Genomic DNA, 27,989 nt, shown 5'->3' with positions numbered 1-27,989 from the left:
GTGATTCTGATTCTAAAGCCACATACTATTCTACTTAAACTAAAAAAACATGCACATATATACGGTTGTATGATGTACCAGCTTAAATAAACAGTTCTGAGAATGGAGGCAGTTACTAAATACTTGTGTCACGGGCACGCAGAAAACAACAAAAGGTCTGAACCAGACTCCACAGATTCTACACTGCGAGGTACGCCGGTTATCTACCACTGAGCTTTCCCATCTGTACTCTAATATCAAAGCACAATACTGCCTTGGTAGGTTATAGTATAACCAACAGCAATGTGGCAAGGGTAAGATCCACGTAAAGCACCTACGCGTTTCGCTGACCCAAGGTGTGATCACCTTGATAATGCTGACGGGTCAGCAAAACGTGTAGGTGCTTTACGTGGATCTTACCCTTGCCACATTGCTGTTGGACTTTCCTGCTACACTTCCTGGACCTAAGCCCCAAAACCCTGGGAGAACTTTACCACCCTTTGGATTTACACCGCATCCATCGTTGAGGCCAATTCCAAGTTTTGGGTAACCATTGCCCTAATTCCATAGGATATTTCATACCACCAGCAGTCTTCCAGCCAAGTGGTTCCTCCCATGACTGAACATAAGGGACACATGCCCGGTCCAGTGCAGGTTATATCAATTGATAAGTCCAAACCTAACATCAGCCATCATTGTTTTCCCCTATTTTAATTATATCCGGATTGAATTGCTTCTTTTATTTATTTATATTGTGTAATTAAATTGTTATTCGTTTAAAATTGATTCACTTGTGAGAACCAATTTTATTTTAATTTTCAGCGCTGCTAATACCCCCCTTTTTCCTTGTTTACGATTCAATATCCTACCTGGCGATCTGCAAAAAGGGGCGTGTCAGTGTAAATGGCCGTGACTTGTCGAGATGCAGCATCAATCATGGCCGAAATCGACAAAACGGGACCAACTGCTTTTAAAGTTGAGCCCATTCTGTCGATCGGCCTCTTCAATGCGGTCGGGAAAGACAGCATTAAATAGGCGGTAGCCGCTATTTCCCCTGTCGCGAATAGCAGCCGGATATAAATACCCCCCAAAGACTTTCATTTGTTTGGACAAAGAGTGCACAATATCTGATGACATCTACAATCCCTTGTGTTTGACATCAGATAGCTATATGCTAGAGACAGATTTGGAGACTACTCAAAAATTTGTTGATTTAAAAACTAGGAGATGTAAATCGCACTTTATGGCAAACTGAATAGCATTGACTATGTGCACTTTAACGGAATGCATTCGCTTAAATGGAGACTGTGCAGTGAAATGTCATTTAGGGCAGGTACAGCTGCATTACAATCCTGTCCAGAGATAAACTTATATCTGTCACGGCCTGGACTATCTGTGTTCCCGGCACTGACCTGGGTGCACCAGTGGAGGGCGCAGGGAACCGGAAGCGGGGAGGCTTGAGGTAGCTGGAGCTCATGCACGGAGGATAGATGTGGATGATCTGCCGGGGACACAGAGGATTGGCTGAGACCTAAAACAGAGGCGCGGGGTCTAAGCCGACAGTGGTATTCACCAGGGACCCCCGCAAGGGGATATGGACTAAGCTGCAACTGCCGACCAGGTCGCGGCCCTCTGCCCAGGTTCCTCTGTGGCTTAGGCAGGGTTGATACTCTGGAGTCTCTAGAGCAAGGATGTTGAGGGGTACTTAAACCATCGATGGTGATCGATGGCATTGAATGCTTGATAGCAACACGGAGGGCACAGAGGAATATGAATAACAGGAGATACACAGTATTAGGGACTGAGTACCGTGGGATGCGGCCTGGGAGCCGGAGGAAACACGATGGTGATCACCGGGGATCGCTGGAGATCACCGGGGATCGCTGGAGCGGCCTGGGAGCCGAGAGGAGACGGGCATGGGAACCCACTGGTATCCGGACGCTGAGGAGACAACCTGGGCTGCACAGAGAAGACTGGATCACACGGCAGATGGAACTCGTGAAAGCTTCTGGCAGGAGTGGAATGACCAGGGACGCTGAGAATGACACAAGTAACAGCGGACTCAGGAAACCGGACCTCTGGAGCAAGTGGGGAGTCTTGACAGGAGCCAACGCTGGAGAACTCTCAGGGGAAACTGACGAGTTGTTCAAGATGGGGAGGAGACTGAGGCAGGCTTTTATCCCTCCAGGTAATGAGGGAATCAGACGCAGGTGAGGGAATCAGACGCAGCAGCAGCACACAGACCAGGGAGTGAGAGAGAGCTGGATCATGTGACCCGCAATCTGACCAGGGAATACACCCGGAGCTCTAAGTGACGCAGGGGATGATTTGGAAGCAGGAGACATCACACCAGGGATTACAGACTGTACCGGCAGCTGATCTGCGGAGTATATTACCCCAGCGTGCCGGTAAGGGGCGCACACGAGCGGTCTGAGAACCGGGGTTCCTGACAATATCACCCTGGCAAATTCAAATGTATTTAGCTTCTTCATTTTGGAATCTTCTCAGTGCAAAAGAGGAACAGCTAGTGTTCAGGGCAATAAGCCACTAAAGGCCCAAACACACAAGACCAGTGGTCTCCAACTTCTATTGGGCGTGAGCTACTTGAGACAATTGAACCTCCTAAAGAACTGCTAAATAAAAACCTGCCTAATAACCGAAAAATGCACCTTACACATTATGCAACACACCCTGAGGAAGGCTTACTTAAAGCTGAAATGTATTGGTGACTACAAGTGGAGGCTACAAGACTGAGACTGGACCTTTTTACCTGAACATCTTCAGAGGCTACTGTGGAGACTCGGGACCTCCTAAGAAAAACTTCTGTTTTCACATAAACATCTGATACATAGCCTTTATTTAAGGCCAGACACAGTACTATGCCTTCTTGTGCTTTTTTTTGTGTTATTTTAATTAGTTTAATAACTGCTTACTTAACACTATGTGGAGCATTTTTCATCTTATCTGAGGTATATGAAGATGTGACGAGATTTAAGCGAATGGAATATATTGTGGATAACCTGTGCCCTAAGTTAAGGCCTCTGTCTGATACGGAGTAAAAAGTACATATGTTTAATTGGTTTCAATTTATACCAAATTCATAGAAAATACTGCACTATGATAAGTGTGTTTTTCTTTTTTTTCTTTGAGGTATTTAACCACAGGCTTAAACCATGCGATCATCTACACTGTGAAGAATAACAAATCTCAAGTCTGAGTGCCTCATTCTAACCCATTATTACACCATAATGCTTATTGCACAATATGCCACACACCACAATGCCCGACACATTATGCTGCACACTATGTTCCACAGTAAAGGCCCATACACACTTGCAGAGTTTCAGCTGAAAATCGCCTAGTGTGTATGGGGCAGAGATCACCCACTAGCGATGATGGGCTCTTCCGCATCATCGCTAGCGAGGTGGTTTTACCAGCAGATGTAGCGATGATGGATGATTTTTCATCCATCATCGCTGTGTGTGTATGGCCCGGACTGAAGATTGGCCACTTTCAGCCCAGCGGACCGCCCCACTCCCTCTCCCCCTGCTCCCCAGCATTCTATATACTCAACATGCTTGCCCACCCTGTCTCTTCCGGCTGGCCGCTGGCTCCAACTCCGAGCCCTGTTCCCCAGCCCAGCATCAGATTGACGATCCACAGGGTGCACTGCTTGCCCTGCACAACACTGAGCACCGCTGGCCACCAATGTGTGTGTGTGTATATATATATATATATATATATATATATATATATATATATTCCTTATGGGATACTGGGAATGGTCTTAAGACATTGGGTATTAGACATCCTTCCCTCTGATTCCCCACCCAGGAACCAGTTAATGAAAAACTGTGCCGGAAGGAGAATGAACATATGAGAGGAATGATCTATATGTCACCTATGTAAACATAAGTGTGAATTGTGTGGTGAGATTCATGCCAGCACACCCGCATTCAATCAAAATAACAAACAACTATAATACCACATACTAAGTGGATTTTCTGAACCAAGGTCACTGAACTAGACCTTACAACAACCAGAAGACAATAAGATGAACTTCTGAACTTGAACAGCAGAATAAGGCTGCAGCCAGACCCCGCATAGGGCGGGCGCCCAGTATCCCATAAGGACTACGTGAAAAGGAATTACCGGTAGGTATTAAATTCCTATTTTCACTAACGTCCTATGGGATACTGGGAATGGTCTTAAGACATTGGGGATGTCCCAAAGCTTCCAGAAAGGGAGGGTACGTGCGGAGACTGCTGCAGTACCGCCTGCCCAAATTGGGTATCCTCTTTGGCCAGTACATCAAATTTATAAAATCTTACAAAGGTGTGTTGCCCCGACCATGTAGCAGCTCTACAGAGTTGCAGAGCTGACACACCCCAAACAGCCGCCCAGGATGCACCCACCGATCTGGTGGAATGAGCCTTTAGAACCGAAGGTGTTGGCAGGCCTGCCGTCACGTAGGCTTTTTGGATTGTAGTCCTAATCCATCTAGCAATAGATTGCTTAGATGCAGGGTGTCCCTTCTTTTGTGCGTCATACAGGACGAATAGACAATCTGTCTTCCTGATTCTTGAAGTCCTCTGGACTTAAACACGCAAGATACGCACCACATCCAGGGATACCGGAATATCCGGTGAACCAGACGCCGACGGGACTACAATGGGTTGATTAAGGTGAAAGGAAGAAATCACCTTAGGGAGAAATCGCGGGTTTGTTCTCAACTCCGCTCTGTCTGAATGAAAATATAAATAGGGGCTCCTACAGGATAGGGCTCCCAATTCAGACACTCTCCTAGCCGAGGCTAGGGCCAAAAGAACCACCGCTTTCCAGGTTATGTACCGCAATTCTATAGACTCCAAAGGTTCAAACCAGGAGGATTGAAGGAAGTTTAGGACGACGTCCAAACTCCAAGGTGGTGTGGGTGGTACAAAAGGAGGCTGAATGTGAAGCACTCCCTGAATAAAGGTTTGTACTTCCGGGATGACAGCCAATTTTCTTTGGAAGAATATGGACAAGGCCGAAATCTGGACCTTTAGGGACCCCAGACGTAGGCCCAAATCCAATCCCGCTTGCAGGAAGCACAACAACCTGTTCAGGTTAAACTGTGCCGGGGGAACCTTTTTCTCCTCACACCAACCCACGTACTTCCTCCAGATCTGGTGGTAGTGGGTATTCGTTACCGGCTTTCTGGCCTGAATCATCGTGGTGATGACTGATGAATGCAGGCCCTTTTGAGCTAAGATTTGCCGCTCAACCTCCATGCCGACAAACGTAACCGCCCTAAATCTTGGAAGACGCAAGGGCCCTGTGTGAGTAGATCCCTCAGAGGTAGAGGCCAAGGATCTTCGATCAGTAAGCTCTGCAGATCCGCGAACCAAGCCGTTCTTGGCCAGTCCGGAGCGACCAGAATGGCTTCTACTCCCTGACTTCGTACCCTTTTGAGTACCCTTGTCAGCAGTGGTATGGGTGGAAACAGATACACCAAGGGAAACACCCACTGAATTGTCAGGGCATCTACAGCCACTGCACCTGGATCCCTGGTCCTTGTGCAATACTTGGCAACCTTGTGGTTTAACCTGGATGCCATCAGATCTATCGTTGGATGACCCCAACGGTCCACAATTGCTGCAAAGGCCTGAGAATTTAGGCTCCATTCCCCGGGGTGGAGGGCGTGACGGCTTAAGAAATCCGCCTCCCAATTGTCCACCCCCGGGATAAAGATGGCCGACAGAGCCACCACATACATCTCCGCCCAAGCCAGGATCTTGGAAGCTTCTTTCATGCAAGTCCTGCTCCTCGTACCTCCCTGGCGATTTATGTAGGCCACAGTTGTGGCGTTGTCGGACTGTATCTGAAGCGCCTGCCCTTGGAGGAGATCCTGGGCCTGTAACACTGCATAGTAAACAGCTCTTAGCTCCAGGATATTGATGTGGAGTCTCGATTCCCACCGGGACCACTGACCTTGAAAAGTTCTGTCCATGGTCACAGCACCCCATCCCAGCAGACTCGCATCCGTCGTGAGTCGCACCCAGTCCTGGATGCCAAATCTCCAACCTGCAAGCAGGTTCGATGGCTGAGTCCACCACAGAAGGGACTGTCGGGTCTGATGCGACAGAGAAATCCTCTTGTACATCAGGAGATGTGAGCCCGACCATTTTGACAGTAAATCCAGTTGGAACACCCTGGTGTGAAAGCGTCCGAACTGGATGGCCTCGAAGGTGGCCACCATCCTGCCCAGTAACTGGATGCACTGGTAAACCGATACCTGAGGCTTTGCCAAAATCACCTTCACTAGGGATTGTATGGCCTCCATCTTCTCCCGAGGGAGGAAAATCTTTTTCTCCTCTGTGTCCAGGAACATTCCCAGAAAGAGGATACGACGCGATGGCGTCAGTGACGACTTGGGGATGTTTAGGATCCACCCATGCTCGGATAAAACCTGTCTGGTTCTTGCAATATCCTGCAGCAGGACCTGTTCCGACCTTGCCTTGATCAGCAAGTCGTCCAGGTAAGGGATGATGTTGACTCCCGACCTCCTGAGCAGTACCATCATTTCTGCCATCACCTTCGTGAAAACACGAGGTGCCGACGACAGGCCGAATGGCAGCGCTCTGAATTGAAAGTGCAAATCCTTCAACGCAAATCTCAGGAAAGCCTGATGTGGACCCAAAATTGGTATGTGGAGATAGGCGTCCTTCACATCCAACGATGCCAGGAACTCTCCCTCCTCCAGGCTTGCTATTACTGCCCTGAGGGACTCCATCTTGAATTTGTAAACTTTTAAAAAAGGGTTTAGAGACTTTAAATTCAATATGGGGCGTACCGAGCCGTCCGTCTTCGGCACTAGGAACAGGTTGGAGTAGTAACCCCTTCCTTGTTCCTCCAGCGGGACAGGCATGATAACCCGTGACGTCAGTAGGCGTTGTATTGCCTGTTGCAGGTTCACCCGATCTGCATGCAGAGCCGGTAAACCTGATTTGAAGAACCTGTGAGGGGGAGGCTTTTCGAATTCCAACCTGTAGCCGTTGGAAATAAGATCCCTCACCCAGGAATCCAGGTGAGAGACCGACCACACTTGGCTAAAAGCTGACAGGCGACCCCCCACCTCGCATGTGACTCCAGGGTCGGAACCCGAGTCATGCTGCAGGCTTAGAGGCGGTGGCATTAGCGGCACGATCCTGAGATCCTGTGCTGGCGGGCTTTCTGAACCTACCACGGCCCCCTCTGGCGGCCGAGCTGGAGCCTCTCGCCCTCTGCCTGGGCCTGGAAGGCCGAAAGGACTGAAAGGCCTGAAAGGACTGAGACGTCTGACCATGAAAGGAACGTTTAGCGTGAGTGGGAGCCGTCGGCAGAAAGGTTGACTTGCCGGCCGTAGCCTTGGATATGAGGTCGTCAAGTTCACTACCAAACAACTTTTCCCCCTTAAAAGGCAAATTCTCCACACTACGTTTGGACTCTGGATCTGCTACCCATTGTCTCAACCAGAGGGCCCTGCGACCCGAAACCGCCATCGCGGAAGAGCGAGCATTTATGGCTCCAAGCTCCTTTTGTGTATCACATAGGATCTTTACAGTATCCTGGATATGGCGAAATCTCTCTCCAACTTGCGCCAGTGACATATCGGCAAGCATACCTTCCTGGATTTGAGAAGCCCATGTATAAATGGACTTTGCCATCCAACAACTGGCGAGGACAGGCCTCTGAGACGCCCCACTCGCTGTGTACATGGCTTTAAGGGTAGTATCCAGCTTTTTGTCTGTACTATCCTTCAGTGTTGCTGCCCCTGGAACGGGGAGAACCACCTTCTTGGACAGTCTGGACACCGAAGCATCCACAACCGGAGGCTCTTCCCACACCCCTCTAGTGACGGGATCAAAGAGGAAATTGGATTTAAACCTTTTAGACAGTTGGAAACGCTTCTCAGGTTGTTTCCAAGCCTCCTTAAATTTCTCATCTAGGTCAGCTTGGTTCAGGATAAACAATCTGCTGTTTCCTTTGGGACCCAAAAAACAGATCACCTTCCTGCATGTCTGCTAAGGGAAGGTCTAAAACCTCTCTTATTGCTATAATAAGAGGTTCCGGGCCCCTGAGGGATGATTGTGAATCAGGGATCAGAGCCCCGTCCTCCACATTATCATCTGTGTCATCACCCGCCTGTAGATCATCATCTGAATCAGGCAACATGGCGGCCGCAGCACGCTTCCGTGACTGGCCCGTGGTGGGATTCATATTATCCACCCGTGTGGCTAGAACTGCACCTGTTTGGTCTGCTCTGTATTTGTAGCCAATTGAGTTGACACTGCCTGCAGCATGGTTTTAATGCCTGCAGCCCACTCAGGCTCTTGAGAGTCTGATTGTGATGTTCCACTGATCTGGGGTGAAGCCCCTGTCTGGGTGGACATGCACTCTTCACAGGTAATCTGTGAGGTGGACTTAGGCACAAACTTGGTGCTGCAAATGAGACCGGTTAATTTCCTTACCATGGTGAAGGAATAAATAACCTCTTTCCACAAACACACGACAGTCACAATGAAATATATACAAAAATAAATGTGCAGTGTATAGCAGCTATATATGTGTGAGCTCTATCACGGATAGTGTGTAGCTTAACAAGCCCGTGGGGGAGCGCTCAGATTACACGGAGGAGACCAGCACACCCTGCACAACCTGAACTCCTATTTAGGAGTTGGTACAATGCACAAAACACAGTACAGTGTGATACATTAAGCGATTCAGCGCTAAATACACTTGCTGTTTTCTGCAGATTTCCTGTCCCACACCTCACCGCTGAGGAGTGATCTGGAGGCAGTAATGGCGCCCAGGGAAAAGCAGGAAGTAGTGTATGCGCGCTCAGAGCCTCTGGTCTCGCTCCGCTGAAGCCCCGCCCCTCTGGTAATGGCGCAGGGGCTTCACTGATTTTTATACTGGCGCTGGCTCTCAGTTAATGCTCCCTTGTACTGAGCAGCGCTTGGTGGGATCTGCCCTGGTATCCCAGGGACTGTCACCCGCCGCCAGTCTGTGGCAGGGGGTCTGCGCAGCCCCTGTAAGGAGCCGCGTCTGCCGCCGCCGCCATCTTGCCGCACGATGAGCCGGGGTACCCCACTGTGGGGACCCCGGTTTCTACTCACCACAGACGTCTTCGGACTGTGTCAGGAGTGTGCGGCATGCTGGGGGTGAGTATCACTGCAGCGCAATGCCCGTGAGTACAAACACCCAGTCAGGACAGTGGTCCTGCAGCAGAGACAGCTCGGTACCTTAAGAGGCCTGCAGCTGAACCCTCCTCAACTGACTCCCTCGAAGCAGGGATACTGTGAAGTCCAACACAGTAACCCCAAAATAATAAAAGAAAATAAACTGAAGACAAACTCTCTGGAGCTCCAGCAGTGTGCATCCTCTCCTGAGGGCACATTTTTCTAAACTGGTTCCTGGATGGGGAATCAGAGGGGAGGAGCCAGTACACCCAGCTTCAAAGTTATAGATGTGCCTGTCTCCTGCGGATACCCTCCAATACCCAATGTCTTAAGACCATTCCCAGTATCCCATAGGACGTTAGTGAAAAAAAAAAAAAATATATATATATATATGTAAAGACAGAGTCCGCACTCAATCGCTTAAATCTTCAAAGGGGGGTGCTCCAACAGATGATTGAACATCATAAGGTATATAGAATGAAGAAATGGGCACTCACCAAGGGCTTAATCAGCAACATCAATTTATTGTAGGTACATCCGACGTAACGTAACGTTTCGGTCTAGTATAGACCGTCATCAGGAATATGTACAGCAGGTAAGGTCAAGCTCATATTCAGCACAGGCAACCTGGTATCCATCCTCCAGAGAGGATACAAATGTAAAGCCTCACCGGGCCAGTTTATATACCTAAAACCCGGAAGTGATGTCATCACTTCCTGGTTGTACACCACTACGTGTAAAAGTAGCGAAAATATTATATGTAGGTCACTCAAAACAATCCCAAATAGTATATGGGCATCGGAGTAAACATAAAGCAAAAACAGCGGGTGCAAAGTTCCAAAATCCTAACGTTAGTCAGCTTAATACGTCCGGCCGGAAGTCTCAAATGCGTTCCACCGCGCCGGCGGACATGACGTTTGCGTTCCACAAGCCGCGCGAAGTGAGGAGAGGAAAGCAGGAAACCACCGCTTCACCGGAAGTGTCCCCTGCGTTCCACCCACATCAGCAGCGGAAGGTGTTTGCGTGTCAGCTGTAACTAGGCACCAGGCTAACGCATCTTGTGTTACATCCGGCTAGAATACAGATAAGCATTAGCGCGTTGCCATGGCAACCTTTGCCAAACTACCACTGTGTCCATCAGGTGACCGCAAAGCAGTCACAAAAACGGAACATATTTATTACATCAAAAGTTAGGTGTACACGGCATACAAATCAGCCCAGGTGAGGATCACTAGTACTGGCAAATAATAAATACAAACATAAACACACAAAATAAGGTATATACATGTATACATATTTATACATGGCCATATAAGGCCAAGTTTTTATGATTTTATAATTTTATGCATTTTTATAGATTTTATATTTTTTTAAAAAAGAATCTGTTCAGTTATTTAAAACATAATAGATCTGCATATAGCTATATCTTCATCATGAGTATAGGAGCAATATGGCTCGCTGAACAACATACACAGAGCATATCAAAGAAAATAACATGAAAAAACTAAACAAAATAAATAAACCAAAACAGCCTAGAGACACCAACCCTAGCTTCAAAAAAGCAAAAAAATCAGAACTGAGAAAAATGAAAAAATTAATCATAAAAATGAAAAAACAGGAAAAAGGTAATGGGTCATTTTATCTCAGAAAAATAGATAATGGATTTGTTTCATTAAGTCCCTTAGGTGCAAGGGTGTCCAACTCAAAGATCCACTTTGATTCTCTTTTCTTGAGCATAGTGTCTCTATCCCCTCCCCTTACGGGTTTTGGGATGTGATCAATCAACATGCACCGAAGACTGGCCACACTGTGACCGACTTTGGCGAAATGCTTCGCAACAGGCTTGTCTGATGTCTTGGTTTCTAAGGCCGCCCTAATAGAAGTGCGGTGATTCGCCATCCTGTCCCTAAAATTACGTTTAGTCAGGCCTACGTAATACAGGCCACATGGACAGATTAAAATGTAAATTACGTAGTCCATCCTGCAGTGGAGACGATGTTTGATAGAAATTTTCTTCCCACTATGCGGGTGGGCAAAAGAGGAACCTGTCATTAGAGACCTACATGTGGTGCAATCACTGCATTTAAAGCAACCTTTACGAGCCTGAGGAATCCAGGTGCCTGTAGTTTTTGTGGGTTGACTTAGAGGCCTCATTAGTAGATCTTTGAGGTTCCGTCCTCTTCTGTAAGCACACATAGGGGGGACTTTGCTGACCCCTGAGAAGCCAGGATCCGTGGCAATTATTGGCCAAAATTTCGTCAGTTTCTGCTTCTTCACGTGTGCACCAGTATTATAGGTGTTAGCATAAATCATTCTTGGTCTAACATCAGGAGATGAAGACTTCGTCTGGTCTGCAGTTAGTTTGGACCTTGCCTTGGTGAGGCACCAGGAGAGGGTGGCGTCTGAATACCCACGTTCTTTAAAGCGAGAGTGCATTTCATCAATCTGTTCTTCAGTCGTAGTCACATCCGTATTGTTTCTAAGAACTCTCAGGAATTGAGACACTGGGAGGTTCTCCTTGAGATGTGGCGGATGATGGCTGGTTGCATGAAGTAATGCGTTTCTATCAGTATCCTTACGATAAAGTCTCGTTCCCAAGCCATGATCGACTCTAAAGAGTGTAACATCTAAAAAATTAATTTCCAAATAACTAAAAGAAAACGTGAAGCGTTTTTGGTGGAGCTCACTACTTTGGTCCTGACCAGAAATTACTTTATGTATGGAGATAAATTCTTCATACAAAGGACGGGCACGGCTATGGGGTCCAATTTGGCCCCAGCCTATGCCAATCTTTATATGGCATGCTATGAGAAGCTACATATTTTTCCTAGATTTGGCATGAACATCTTCTATTACCGTTGATACATTGACGATGTTTTTTTGATTTGGTTGGGCAGTGAGCAGGACCTAAAGGACATGCTTTTTTGTTTAAACAGCCTAGAGACGCCAATCCGCTTCACGTTTTCTTTTAGTTATTTGGAAATTAATTTTTTAGATGTTACACTCTTTAGAGTCGATCATGGCTTGGGAACGAGACTTTATCGTAAGGATACTGATAGAAACGCATTACTTCATGCAACCAGCCATCATCCGCCACATCTCAAGGAGAACCTCCCAGTGTCTCAATTCCTGAGAGTTCTTAGAAACAATACGGATGTGACTACGACTGAAGAACAGATTGATGAAATGCACTCTCGCTTTAAAGAACGTGGGTATTCAGACGCCACCCTCTCCCGGTGCCTCACCAAGGCAAGGTCCAAACTAACTGCAGACCAGACGAAGTCTTCATCTCCTGATGTTAGACCAAGAATGATTTATGCTAACACCTATAATACTGGTGCACACGTGAAGAAGCAGAAACTGACGAAATTTTGGCCAATAATTGCCACGGATCCTGGCTTCTCAGGGGTCAGCAAAGTCCCCCCTATGTGTGCTTACAGAAGAGGACGGAACCTCAAAGATCTACTAATGAGGCCTCTAAGTCAACCCACAAAAACTACAGGCACCTGGATTCTTCAGGCTCGTAAAGGTTGCTTTAAATGCAGTGATTGCACCACATGTAGGTCTCTAATGACAGGTTCCTCTTTTGCCCACCCGCATAGTGGGAAGAAAATTTCTATCAAACATCGTCTCCACTGCAGGATGGACTACGTAATTTACATTTTAATCTGTCTATGTGGCCTGTATTACGTAGGCCTGACTAAACGTAATTTTAGTGACAGGATGGCGAATCACCGCACTTCTATTAGGGCGGCCTTAGAAACCAAGACATCAGACAAGCCTGTTGCGAAGCATTTCGCCAAAGTCGGTCACAGTGTGGCCAGTCTTCGGTGCATGTTGATTGATCACATCCCAAAACCCGTAAGGGGAGGGGATAGAGACACTATGCTCAAGAAAAGAGAATCAAAGTGGATCTTTGAGTTGGACACCCTTGCACCTAAGGGACTTAATGAAACAAATCCATTATCTATTTTTCTGAGATAAAATGACCCATTACCTTTTTCCTGTTTTTTCATTTTTATGATTAATTTTTTCATTTTTCTCAGTTCGGATTTTTTTGCTTTTTTTAAGCTAGGGTTGGTGTCTCTGGGCTGTTTTGGTTTATTTATTTTGTTTAGTTTTTTCATGTTATTTTCTTTGATATGCTCTGTGTATGTTGTTCAGCGAGCCATATTGCTCCTATACTCATGATGAAGATATAGCTATATGCAGATCTATTATGTTTTAAATAACTGAACAGATTCTTTTTTAAAAAAATATAAAATCTATAAAAATGCATAAAATTATAAAATCATAAAAACTTGGCCTTATATGGCCATGTATAAATATGTATACATGTATATACCTTATTTTGTGTGTTTATGTTTGTATTTATTATTTGCCAGTACTAGTGATCCTCACCTGGGCTGATTTGTATGCCGTGTACACCTAACTTTTGATGTAATAAATATGTTCCGTTTTTGTGACTGCTTTGCGGTCACCTGATGGACACAGTGGTAGTTTGGCAAAGGTTGCCATGGCAACGCGCTAATGCTTATCTGTATTCTAGCCGGATGTAACACAAGATGCGTTAGCCTGGTGCCTAGTTACAGCTGACACGCAAACACCTTCCGCTGCTGATGTGGGTGGAACGCAGGGGACACTTCCGGTGAAGCGGTGGTTTCCTGCTTTCCTCTCCTCACTTCGCGCGGCTTGTGGAACGCAAACGTCATGTCCGCCGGCGCGGTGGAACGCATTTGAGACTTCCGGCCGGACGTATTAAGCTGACTAACGTTAGGATTTTGGAACTTTGCACCCGCTGTTTTTGCTTTATGTTTACTCCGATGCCCATATACTATTTGGGATTGTTTTGAGTGACCTACATATAATATTTTCGCTACTTTTACACGTAGTGGTGTACAACCAGGAAGTGATGACATCACTTCCGGGTTTTAGGTATATAAACTGGCCCGGTGAGGCTTTACATTTGTATCCTCTCTGGAGGATGGATACCAGGTTGCCTGTGCTGAATATGAGCTTGACCTTACCTGCTGTACATATTCCTGATGACGGTCTATACTAGACCGAAACGTTACGTCGGATGTACCTACAATAAATTGATGTTGCTGATTAAGCCCTTGGTGAGTGCCCATTTCTTCATTATATATATATATATATATATATATATATATATATATATATATATATATATATATATATATATATATATATATATATATATATATACATATACATATACACACACCAGTACATATATACATTGCTGGCACAATGTTTGCATGGGTTTCCTCCGGGTACTCCGGTTTCCTCCCACAATCCAAAAACATACTAGTAGGTTAATCTGTTCCCACCTAAATTAACACTAGAATGAATGTGTGTGCGTGTACATGTGGTAGGGAATATAGATTGTAAGCTTCACTGGAGCAGCGACTGATGAGAATGTTCAACTGTACTCTGTAAAGCGCTGCGGAATATGCGCTATATAAGAAGCTGTTAATAAATAAATAATCGTGTCTATGAAGTTTAAGATCTAACTTGTTATGGGTGGGCGTAAGATCTATTTTGTTTGGCTAGCGCACCAATAACAGCAAACAGCACATGACAAAAGCAGCACTAAAATTCATATACTCAGTGACTACACACATATTATATGTTATTATACATACACAAACATTTATATCAATGTGTAGATAGCAGCACTAGAGGAATCCAAAAAGTCAGTACAAAAACACATTAATAAGTGGTGCCCTCTGATAGAGTTCGCTTCCCCCGCCGCTCGGAAACTGGGACACACGTGCATGAGATACGCTTGTGCGTCCCAGTCAGATGGAGAGTTGCCGGCTATTATACATTCTGTACATGCATACATTACATGCGACATTTCATGCATGTTTTTGCCGAACACATCATGCACAGGCTAGTTTAGCAAAACAAAAAGGAAAATGACCTTACCACATCATCGGTCAAGTTTCTTAGTTTGTTTATTTGCTGCGTAAGAAAAAGAAAATGTACATGTAAATTAGGTGATGAAACAAGTTACAGAGATCAGCTGCCCACATGCTAGCTTTAAGTAACTGAAAGCTAGGGAAGTATCACAGATAACCTGAGCCCTAAACTTGCTGTCATTATCATCTCAATGTAGGACTGTTCTCCTGACACACTTTTTACCAGACAGAAGGGATTAGTTACATAGATTTTGATCTGAAATATTAGATTTGTATTGTGTTTCATCAATAAACTGATTGTTTATCGCACCTGATCTCCCGTCTAACGTGACAGGAAACCAGGGTGTGGCGGAATTCAATTGGTGTTGCCTTTTTACAAGACGGACGCGCCAGGACAATCTGAGTTTAGCTGCTTAATGTGGCTAAAGCCAATCAAAGTACTGGGGACAACATAGGTGCATTTTGGGTAGCGTCACACATTTCAACTGACCAGCACAGGGGACTATGAGCCAAAATTGTCTCCCTGCAGCTCATGGCCTTCTAATGGAGCAAAAACTGAAATGCTGTTGGGCAATTAAATTGCCCCATTATGTCAATTTATTGGACACTTTCATTAAACTGTAACCACAAATACTCAGAGAAACACCACATTATTTTCTGCCAGTAGGTTTTAGTTTAAACAGCCTGTCCAAGGATGTAAAGTGCCCAGTAAAAAAACACAAAAATTGCCAAGTAACATTGATTATGTGTTTTGTTTAACAATAATGAACCTTTATATTCATATATGGATAACTTAATTTCTCGAGGTTTTCTAGGTAACTCTAAAAGAAATTAAGAAAATGTCTACATGACCATCCCAACAACATAGATTCAGAATCCAATAAAAAAACACACCAGTGATTATACAGAGGCTCTTGCAGGGGTGCCAGGCCCAATTAAATGTGAAAGTAAAAACTAGTTGTGGTGGCTGCAAATCATAAACCATGTGTGCACACAGAAAACAAGATTGTACATCACCAATACCTACCGGTAAATCATTTTCACTGAATTCAGATGGGGTACTGAGCGCCCGCCTCAGTGCGGTGCTCTGTTGCACAGGTTGTAATCCTGTTATTGCCTACTTGCTGATTGCAAATTCTGTCATTCTGTAAAGTTATAGGTTCGTTGACCTGTTTAGGAGCAGCTGAGTTTATGTGACTAATTGCTCCACAAATATCTTAATATCATTATGTCTAAGTAACACAATGACGGGGTTAACTATGTTTAGTTGAGAGAGTTGTTGTGGTGTGCTGGTGCAAATCTCACCACGTTATCTTAATGCTAATTCCTACCTCACATACGTTATCCTTCCTTCGGGCAGAGTTTCTTAACTGGCTAGTAGGGGGCCAGCACACCCTGGTTGAAGAAAATGTTATGTGCCGGTCTCCTGTCGGATACCCTCTAATCCCCAAGGTTATAAGACCTCAGTACCCCATCTGAATTCAGTGAAAAGGATTTACCGGTAGGTATTAAAATCCTATTTTTTTTTCATTAAAAACGATCACAAAAGGGTTGATAATTAGATTTGAACATGTATATTTCAACAGACTGCATATAAAAGTATCTCAATATTAACATTGTAAAACAAAGGTCTGTATGAGCAGTACCTGCTCCACAAAGTAAATGGAGTACTTATTGCTAATATTCTGATTTATTTATTGACAAAGACCACCCTTCAGTAATGCCCAGCAGATATGCATTCAGCAAACTTCTTTTGGAATCAGAGCACAGATGTGCAATGCAATTTGTCCAAAGATGAAAGGAAAAAAACAGAAGAGGCAGGCTGGGATGGTATCCGGACCATAGGTCCACCATGTCTAGGTCAACACTCACTAGCTCGACCACCAGTGGTTGACAATGGTCGACCTACCCAAGGTTGACAGACAGATGGTCGACAAGCATTAGGTTGATCATGGGAAGGTCTACAGAAAAAATGTCAACACGGTATTTCATGCCCTACCATCCACTAGGGCAGGCATTCCCAACCACGGTCCTCAAGGCACACCAACAGTGCAGGTTTTGTAGATATCCAGACTTGAGCACAGGTGACTTAATTAGTATCTGAGGGATTCTGATTAAACCATCTGTGCTGAAGCCTGGATATCACTAAAACCTGCACTGTTGGTGTGCCTTGAGCACCGTGGTTGGGAATGCCTGCACTAGGGTGTGGTGGGAGAAGAAAATAGTGTGCAGAGCGTAGCGAGGCACCGTGCCCGATGCATGGCGAGCCATGCAACGAGATGCAGTACATTTAGATGGTGTCTGTGACAACTATGTCGACATTCGTGATAAAACCCATAAAAACCTTTTGTCGACCTTCTGTATATGTTGTCCTTGGGTATGTCAACCATTCATTGTTGTCGACCTACTCAATGTTGACCAATGGTGGCCGACCTAGTGAGTGTCGACAGACATGGTCGATCTAACATGCCAGCCCAGGCTCTGGCGAAATTGCAACAAGTCAGGCCATATTTTTAAACCGGCAATCTTTTAAATAGGAACACCAAGTCGTTGTTTCCTTTTTTATTACTGCAAAAAAAAAAAAACACATTCAGAATGTCACCAGAGCCTGCATCTCCCAGGCTAGAACACAAATCTCAATGCCTTGTAGTTCATGAATATACTGTAGATGGACAAACCTGAGAGGAGGACGTGCTTCTATTTCAGAAACACTATAATAGTCAATATATTGGGGAGTATAGTCATAGTAACATGTGAAGGTACTGTAGAGGAGTAGTAAAGTATTTAATTTGCTAACTGACAATGTAAGGTAACACAAAAGCAGCATCATAATGGAACCATATACACATATTCCAGCAACATAATGGGCATACTATGAATGGCATCCCTAATAAATGATTTACTGAAGAGAAAGAAATAACATATGAGATGCTCAACAAAGATATTCATATAGTAGCTGGGGACTTTAAAAAACAATAAATAAAGAATGTAAACAATAAAATATTGAAGACAGAAGTGGGTGCCAGAGGTCATATTGTGTGAAGATTTACTATAACGAACAAAAAACTAGACAGGAATAACTTTATGGTGCTTACCACCATAACAAAAGTCCTTACCTGTGACACATTCTACTAGCCTGTGACTTAATATTGGGGTTTTTTCTTCTCTGTTCTCAAGGGTAAGGCAAAAAAAAAAAAAACCTCCCAGATTTTAAAGAACAAACACATTGCATGGCAATTGCTATTCAAATTTGAGTACATTATCTAAATGTGCATGGAACACAGATTATTTTCAATTAGTTCTGAAGATATCATTGTCCAGATGTGGCCTTCATTTGTGATATACATTTGAAGGAAATTTCTGAAGTTCCGCATCACTTGGCGGGTCATTTCCAGCAACATAGCTGCCATTTCTTGACTACAGTAAGCTCACTTTCATCTTTCTGGCTAAGTTAACAAGCAGAATTTTTGTTATTCGGCGAGCAGAAACAATTGTTATCAGTCTCAAAGTCCTATACACAGCCAACAGGGCCATCTAAAAGCCGAGTTCTATAAACAACATCATCATCATCATCGTTTCTTATATAGCGCACACATATTCAGCAGCTCTTTACAGAGAATATTTCATCATCCACATCAGTCCCTGCCCCAGTGAAGCCTTCAATCTATATTCCCTACCACATGTACACAGACATTCTAGGGTTCATTTTGTGGGAGCCAATTACCCTACCATATTTTGGGATTGTGAGGGGAGAATATACAAACTCCACACAATTGTTTAGAATCGAACCCATGACCTCAGCGCTGTGAGGCAGTAATACTAACTGTTACACCATCACTGCTGCTATACGCCTAGAAAATTAAGCCTAGATTAAGTTTTTTTTTTTTTTGCCTCATCCTATTCTCTCTCCTATAGAAAAACGCTGACATCACTGCTGCTCCCTACACAAGATGATGGAGTAGATGTAAGAACTGTCAGTATGGGGGAAAAGTGGTATTGTGTGCAGGCAACGCTTCTCCCCATGTATGAATGCAGGGAAGTATGCTCATTGACTGCATACAATATCTGCATCAGCAAGATGGCATGTCGATATGCAGGGCAATGTATTTTTGCTGTGCCTGGCTGCATGTGAGATACAGGAGTACCAAGATCTCGCGCATACCCAATAAGTCAGCAGGGGGTGAAAAAGCACATCAGCACTACACTGATGCGCTGTGCTGGGGGGTCTAGCAGCATTCGCTGGAGGGGGAACTTTGCACTCCCCTACTTTGGATTCAGAGATGTAAAAACATCTCATCCCTGCTGCTTCCAGCTGTGGCTCAGAAGAGAGGGGAAGCAGGAAGAGTTGTATCATGCAGGTAACAGATCTACCCCTTTAGAGGAGATGTATCGAATCCTCTAAAGAGGACAAGAAGAGACTTTTCACATATTCACAGCTTTTAGATACCTTTACCAAGCGCATTCTATAAAAAAAAAAAAAAAAAACACAGCTAAAAGCGGATTGGTCGCTATAGGATACTTCTCCAACTGTCTTCTTTAGATAGCAAATGAAAGTGTTAAAAGTACTGTATATGGGGCATATAAAAATGTATATAAACAATAGAAAGAAGTAATTGAATATTCAAAAAACCTTGCCACTCCCATCTTTAATACAATAGAGCACATCAGCATACTGTATATGTCCCACATAAATAAATCCATTACATTATACAAAATCGGAAAGTATACATGAAAGTACTGTACTACACTATGCCCTGGCATTGTAACGACGGTGACGAAATCATTTCTAAAAGCTTTACAATGACAGAATTAATTATATACAGAGGCCTTTAAAAATAGCAACATGCTGAGAATTCAACTAGGCATAACTACGTTATTTGTCCTGGCACCCTCCTGAGATGGCGCGCAAAAACCTGAAGCAGAAGTAAGCTGCTTGGGCACACTGCCCAGTACTTTATATGGGTTTAGCCCCTTTATGCATCTAAGCTCAGTGCATTTGGGCAAATCAAGCCCAATGCGTAACTAAATTGCAGTTTCAGTCGAAAGGCAAAGCAATTGAATAGCTCCGTTTGGTGCCCATTGTTATCGGTACCATTATAATAAATAAAACTGTAATACAGCCCATTAGTGTAAAGATTATTCAGACAATGGCAGTGTACACTTCTACAAGCAATGACACATTGTTAAAGGTTCTGGCAGTGGCAGGTTGTGCATTATAACCCCATATCTCTACACACTTCTACCCAATCAATACAAACCTAAAAAGGTCTCAAAAACTTACTCTCCCCATCCACCACCAAGGGTCACATACACATAAACACTAAGACCAGGAAGAGTGACACTTATATGAAATATACACAAAAGGGTAACTACAGTATGCAAGGGTGTTCAAGATGGCGGCAAGTACAAGATGACATACAAATTGTAGGTTTAGAACAGTACATATAAGCACTAATGCAAAATATAGCATGTAAAGCAATATATATATATATATATATATATATATATATATATATATATATATATATATATATATATATATATATATATATATATATACACACACACACACACACCCATATACATACATACATACATACATACATACATGAGAGAACCCTTACAGCTTATGGCAGAGCCTCTGGAGAATAAGGCGGCACTCCACAGATTTGTTGAAAAAATAGGATTTTGGGTACCTACCGGTAAATCCTTTTCTCGTAGTCCATATGGGATACTGGGCTTCACTACTATGGGGATTGAGACCTCCGCAGGAGAGACAGGCACATAAAAAAACTTTCAGTGTGGGTGCACTGGCTCCTCCCCTCAATCTCCCTCCACTAGTCAGTTAATGCAAAAACTGTGCCGAAGGAGAGCATGTGAGGAGTATGTGATAATGTATTGTGGTGAGATTCATCCAGCACACCCAAACGAACAAAAAACATATAAGAGAGGTGAATCCTAACAACTTAAGAGGACACCTGTAACTAGAACAATCTATAGACATATTTATCCTATAGAAAACAAGGCAATAAGCCTAACCATAAAGTAGATCTGACAGCAGAAAAAGCCGCACTGAGGCGGGCTCCCAGTATCCCATATGGACTACGAGAAAAGGATTTACCGGTAGGTACCCAAAATCCTATTTTCTCTACCGTCCAATGGGATACTGGGCTTCACTACTATGGGGAGGTCCCAAAGCTACCAGAACGGGTGGGAACGTGCGGATTCTGCTGTAGAACCGCATTCCCGAACTGGGAATCCTCCCTGGCCAGGGTGTCAAACTTGTAGAACTTCACAAATGTGTGTTGCCCTGACCAAGTTGCGGCCCTGCATAGCTGCATTGCCGACACCCCTCGAGCAGCCGCCCAAGAGGTACCTACAGACCTGGTTGAATGAGCCTTTACTGAAAAAGGAAGCGACAAACCAGCTGATGCATAAGCCTGTTGGATAGTACATCTTATCCACCTGGCAATGGTACGCGTTGAAGCAGGTAAACCCTTCTTCTGCGCATCATAAAGCACAAACAGGCTGTCCGTCTTACGGATCCTAGCTGTGCGCTTGACATACCCCTTAAGGGTGAGGACTACATCCAAGGTATCCGGTATATCTGGGTGTGTCGCGCTAGAAGGAACCACAATAGGTTGGTTTAGGTGGAACCCTGACACCACCTTTGGAAGGAATTGTGGTCTAGTCCTGAGTTCCGCCCTATCGTTGTGGAACACAAGGTAAGGGCTCCGACAAGACAAGGCCCCGAGCTCGGACACCCTCCTGGCCGAAGCTAGCGCCAGCAGAACAACAGTCTTCCAAGTGAGGTGTCGCAGCTCAGACTCTTCCAGTGGAACAAACCGGGCTGATTTTAAGAAAGTAAGAACTACTTCCAAATCCCATAGTTCAGTGGGAGGCACAAAGGGGGGCTGAATCCTGAGCACCCCCTGTAAGAAGGTTTGCACTTCAGGCAAGGCCGCAATCTTTCTCTGAAAAAACACAGATAGTGCGGAGATTTGGACCTTTAAGGAACCCAATCTGAGTCCCTTATCCAGGCCAGCCTGAAGGAAACGTAGCAGACTGTTTAATCGAAAACTGGCCGGAGGCAAGTCATTCTTCTCACACCAGGCAATATATCTGCGCCATATTACATGATAATGAGCAGCCGTCACCGGCTTCCTGGCTTTTATCATTGTAGTGACGACAGAGGGGTGGAGACCCTTGTGGACTAAGATCTGCCGCTCAACCTCCAGGCCGTTAAACGTAGCCGCTGTAAGTCCTGGAAGACGAACGGGCCCTGGAGGAGCAGGTCTTCTCTTAGAGGCAGACGCCACGGGTCTTCCACTAGCATGGCCTGAATGTCCCCGTACCAGGCCCTTCTTGGCCAGTCTGGTGCCACCAGTATGGCCTCCGTCCCCTGATGCCGGAGCCGCTTTAGCACCCGAGCCAACAACGGGAGAGGTGGGAAGAGGTACACCAATTGGAAATCCCAGGTCCAGGTGAGAGCGTCCACGGCTATCGCCCCTGGGTCTCTGGTCCGTGCACAGTACACTGCTACCTTGTGGTTCAATCGTGAAGCCATCAGGTCGATCTGAGGGAGCCCCCACAGATCCACTATGGCATTGAACACTTGAGTGTGAAGGCCCCACTCCCCCGGGTGAAGATCGTGACGACTCAGGAAGTCTGCCTCCCAATTGTCGACCCCCGGGATAAAAATGGCCGACAGGGCCTGGACATTCTGTTCCGCCCAGGACAGAATTTGACGCTTCTCTCATGCAGGGCATGCTCTTGGTACCACCCTGCCGATTTATATAGGCCACAGTGGTGGCATTGTCCGACTGGACCTGGATCGCCTTTCCCTGTAACAATGGAGCTGCCTGTAACAGGGCATAGTAGACCGCCCTCAACTCCAGCTTGTTGATATGAAGGCCTGACTCCAGTGGAGACCATCGACCCTGTAGGCGGACTCCCTGTGTCACAGCTCCCCAGCCCCTCAGGCTGGCGTCCGTGGTTACCAGAATCCAGTCCTGGATCTGAAACCGTCTGCCTGCCAACAAATTGGATGAATCTAGCCACCACTGTAGCGAGATCCTGGTTCTTGTTGCAAGGCCAATCCTTCTGCGCATATGCAGGGGGGAGCCGGACCATTTTGTCAGAATATCCAATTGAAAAGTCCTGGAATGGAAGCGGCCAAATTGTATTGCTTCGAATGAAGCCACCATCTTGCCTAGAAGCCGGAGGCAAAGATGGATCTGTACCAGAGGTGACTGCAGGACCTCCCTGACCAGCTGTTGTATTGCAGTGACTTTTTCCAACGGCAGAAAAACTTTTTGTTCTGATGTATCCAGGATCATGCCCAAGAAAACCATCCTCTGGGTTGGAACCAGCGATGATTTGGGCATGTTTAGGATCCACCCGTGGTCTCTTAGCACCTGTATGGACAGATTGAGAGCACTGCTTAAAGCCTCCGCCGACCCTGCTTTTATTAGCAGGTCGTCCAGGTAAGGCACTACATTCACCCTTCGGAGCCTGAGTAGTGACATCATTTCCGCCATTACCTTTGTGAAAACCCGCGGGGCTGTCGACAGGCCGAAAGGTAACGCCCGGAATTGGTAATGGTTGTTCCCCAAGGCAAACCTGAGATAGATTTGGTGTGGGGGCCAGATAGGAATGTGTAGATAGGCGTCTTTGACGTCTATAGAGGCCAGGAACTCCCCTCTTTCTAGGCTGGCGATCACAGAGCGCAAGGACTCCATCCTGAACTTGAACACGCGCAGGAAGGGGTTCAGTGACTTTAGATTCAGGATGGGTCTTACTGAGCCGTCTGGCTTCGGTACCAGGAATAAGTTGGAATAATATCCCTGGCCCTGCTCCGTGACTGGCACCGGTACAATTACCTGAGACTGAAGCAGCCTGGTAATGGCCCCCTGAAGGAGCACCTGCTCCTCCTGGGATGCTGGAAGTGCCGACCTGAAGTAACGTCTGGGAGGGGGTTTGTCGAATTCCAGCTTGTAACCTAGAGAAATGAGACCTCTGGCCCAGGTATCCAGACCCGAAGCGTCCCACACATGGCTGAAATGCAACAATCGCGCTCCCACCGCGAGAGAGTCTCGTGGCGGGAAAACCCCGTCATGCTGCAGGCTTAGAGGAAGTCGCGGCATTTGGACGGTCCTGGGTGTTGGAGGTGTTAGGCTTCCTAAACTTGCCTCTCGTGCCCCTGCTGGCATTGGAGGCGCCCCTAGCCTTGGGGCGAAACCTGTTCCCACGAAAGGACTGCTGGGAAGCACCTGTGAAGGTACGCTTTGCAACCGTGGGAGCTGATGGGAGAAAGGTAGACTTTCCTGCCGTGGCTTTGGAAATCCAACCGTCTAATTCACTGCCAAACAGCCATTCTCCTGTAAAGGGAATACCCTCCACACTCTTCTTTGAGTCTACATCTGCAGACCACTGCCGCAGCCACAAGGCCCGTCTGGCTGACACCGCCATGGCTGAATTGCGCGCGTTGATTGCGCCCAATTCCTTTTGTGCCTCGCACAGTATTTTTGCGGTGTCCTGAATGTGACGCAGGCTGTCCCCTATCTGGGCCACAGTCATGTCACCCAACAAGCCTTCCTGAATCTGGGTTGACCAGGTATGAATAGCCTTGGCCATCCAGCAGCTGGCTAAAACTGGATGCTGGGATGCTCCACTAGCCGTATATATGGACTTGAGGGTAGCTTCCAGCCTTCTGTCCGCCCCGTCTTTAAGGGTGGATACCCCTGGGACTGGTAACAACACCTTCTTAGAGAGGCGGGAAACAGAGGAGTCCACTACCGGTGGCTCCTCCCATTTCTTTCTGCCCAAAGGTTCAAAGGGGTAAGCATTTGTGAACCTTTTTGAAAGAGTAAACCTCTTATCAGGGTTTTGCCATGCAGCCCTGAAAGCAGTTTCTAACTCTGCCTGCTCAGGGAAGTACACTGGCTGTTTCTTCTGGGTCATGAAGAAAGGGTCTCCTTCTGTGGATGCCTCTACAGGGAGATCTAAAACATCCCTAATGGCCCTGATAAGGGGCTCGGGACCATGTACTGCCGTCTCAGGAGCTGGTTCCTGCAGACCCTGCTCCTCACCCTCCTCCAAAATGTCCTCATCGTCCTCATCTGTGTCAGGATCCATAGCAGTAGCCTGCCTCTTTTGAGGCTGTGCGGGCGGGGGAGGTACATTTTGGGTATGAAGAATATCCACCCTAGCAGATAACATGGATAATTCCCTCTGAACCCTCTGCGTTTGCTAAGTGTTAGTGGAAAGCTGTGAAGCCACAGAATCCAACAAGGTCTTTATGTTGGAGGCCCACGCAGGCTCCTGCTCGTCTGCCTGCGATTGCCCCGCAAGCTGTGGGGGAACCCCACTGATCTGGGTGTCAGCACTACTGGGCTGTGGTGACATACAAGCCTCACAAGTAACCTGGGACTGTGACTTGGGCACAAACTTGGTGCTACACACCATACAAGTGAACTTTTTCACCATGATGAGATAGTAACAAACACAACCCCCACGCAGTCACACACGTGCACACACTGCTGGATGTGTTTCCTCTGAGTGAAAACAGACTATGTGCTTGCTCTATGCTGTGTCTGTAACTAAACAGTGGGGAAAAAACAGAGCAATTGGGGAGCCAAGTGCACCCTTAACCTGAACTCACAGATCTGGGTGAGCTGGTAACGCTAAACACAGTGATATAAACAACACAGTGTCTGACTAAGCTAGATAGCGCAGCAGCGCTAAATCGCTATAAAAACCTGCTGTCTCTGCCGTGCTGCAAGTACCCGGATCCACCACGCCAGTGAGGAGCCCTGTAATGGAGTCTGGCAGCGTGTGAAGAAGCAGGAAGTGACAGCGCGCGCCCAGCAGAGCTTGGTCCCGCTCTGAGTGAAGCCCCGCCCCCTTACACGGAGCTGGCGCTTACAAAGAATTATACTGACATTATTAAAGGTGTAAAATATATATATCATACATTATACATTATACCCTGAGGGGTGTCCCTGGTGGTCCAGCGGCAGCACCCCTATGCCAGTTATCAGACGCGGTGTTCACGCGGTCCCTGCTGGAGAGCCGCCATTACTAGCCGTCGTCTTGCCGCACCAGAAATGGCTGCGGGGACCCCTTGTGGGACCCCCAGCCTGTACTCACCACCGATGTCTTCAGACCTGTCAGGGGTGTGCGGCGGCTAGGGGACTTGCTCGCTACAGCGCGATGCTGTGCGGTGACAAGTCCCACGCAGGACTGGATTGTCCTGTAGCAGGGTCAGCTCTGCACCTGAAGAGGTCGGGGACTGACCCTTCCCCTGACACCCACGAAGCAGGACAGCTGTGTGGTCACTACAGCGCCCCAAAATAACAAACTTGAAAATAAATGTGGAAAAAACTCTGGAGCATCCAGAAAGCACTGCCTCTCCTGAGGCACATTTTTCAAAACTGACTAGTGGAGGGAGATTGAGGGGAGGAGCCAGTGCACCCACACTGAAAGTTTTTTTATGTGCCTGTCTCTCCTGCGGAGGTCTCAATCCCCATAGTAGTGAAGCCCAGTATCCCATTGGACGGTAGAGAAATAAAGTTTTATAAATTCATGGTGGAAATCTTATGTGATAAATATTATGTGCAGCCGTCTGGGGTGTGACTGGAGACAGAGAAGGGTCTGGTCCGGGGAAGCTGTAGAAGAGCTAGTGGGCAGGGTCCGTTGTAGAGGTAGGCTGGAAGTGGGGACTGGTCCGGGGGAGTGGCAGGAGAGTTAGAGGCAGACAGGGACCACAGAGCAAAGTCCGAGGGAGCGGCGAGTGGTGGGAGAATAGAAAGAAATCCTATTCAAAAGACTGGGCGGCCGCCGATTGACTGATCTCTCAGCCAATCAGCAGCCGCCCAGTCTTTTGAATAGGATTTCTTTCTATTCTCCCGCCACACGTCGATCCCCCGGACTCTGCTCTGCGGTCCCCGCTCCCTGCCTGCCGCTACCTCTCCTGTCGCTCCCCCGGACCCTATTCTTCGTTCCCTACTGTGGACTGGGAATCTTATATTATATTAATACCTGGGGTGCCAATTATTGAAAAGGGAACTCTTCAATAATAATAAATTATGTATACTCTATAATACACGTTTATCCTATATATCTGCAAATATATTGCGTCAGACTTACAACCTAGGCTGCTGATACTGCCTCTAGAAACAAACCCTGCCCGCTACCTCTCCAGCAGCTCCCCCGGACCCTGCTCTGCTGCAGCTTCCCAGGGTTTTGGTATGAAATAAATCGCATCCGATTTATCACATGTGAAAAATGGCACATCAAGTTCCAAATCTTATCAAGCTCTCCCGGGGGAGCTCAGGGGAAGTCGGGGCCAACTTGTTCTTAGGACAAGTCGGCCTAATCTATGGGGGCTTTAACATCAGGGGATAAGAGGGCTATTATTATGATCAAACTAATACAATACATATATTTGCCTGCAAAAAAAAAGCAAACCAACAAAAAGCAACACCCACAACAAACCAGAAACAATAGTATCATAAGTAAGGACAGTGACGAATGTTGCTAATATTGCTTAAATAATCCTAAATGAAAGAACTGACACAGAAGATATTCATGTATTCATGTCACTGTATATATTACTCATTTTCTACCCTATGCATATATATGTCATATACTCAAGTAGCTGTATTTGGTGGTGTAACTTATTGATGTTGTCATCTGCAACACACAGAGTTCTTGGAAAAAGAACCATTAAATCATTCAGCTCTGATATCCGCTTGACAAGTATTCAATTTGTGATTCGCCAGTGTGTCCTAAGATATTTACTTTTGAAATTGTGTGACATATATTAATAACTGAAAACGCAACAGTAGGTCAGTGGCTT

The 27,989-nt window shown here is 46.1% G+C and overlaps 1 protein-coding gene across 3 annotated transcripts in view; it reads right to left on the bottom strand.

Annotated features, from left to right (window-relative positions):
* DIAPH3 (diaphanous related formin 3) overlaps positions 1 to 27,989 on the bottom strand; it is an 870,768-nt gene that overhangs the window by 818,998 nt on the left and 23,781 nt on the right. For 2 of the 3 annotated variants that reach the window (XM_083168891.1, XM_083168893.1), the window contains exon 2: positions 15,135 to 15,170. The exons of the other annotated variant lie outside the window; for it this stretch is intronic. In XM_083168891.1, coding sequence (XP_083025017.1) covers positions 15,135 to 15,170 — 36 coding nt within the window. The remainder of the gene's footprint in view (positions 1 to 15,134; positions 15,171 to 27,989) is intronic. 3 annotated transcript variants of the gene reach the window in all.

This window comes from Crinia signifera, chromosome 2, assembly GCF_055691185.1.
Source record: "Crinia signifera chromosome 2, ASM5569118v1, whole genome shotgun sequence".
Classification (NCBI taxonomy): domain Eukaryota; kingdom Metazoa; phylum Chordata; class Amphibia; order Anura; family Myobatrachidae; genus Crinia; species Crinia signifera.
Note: the sequence above shows the minus strand (reverse complement) of the source record. Positions and strands in the feature narration are given on the sequence as shown.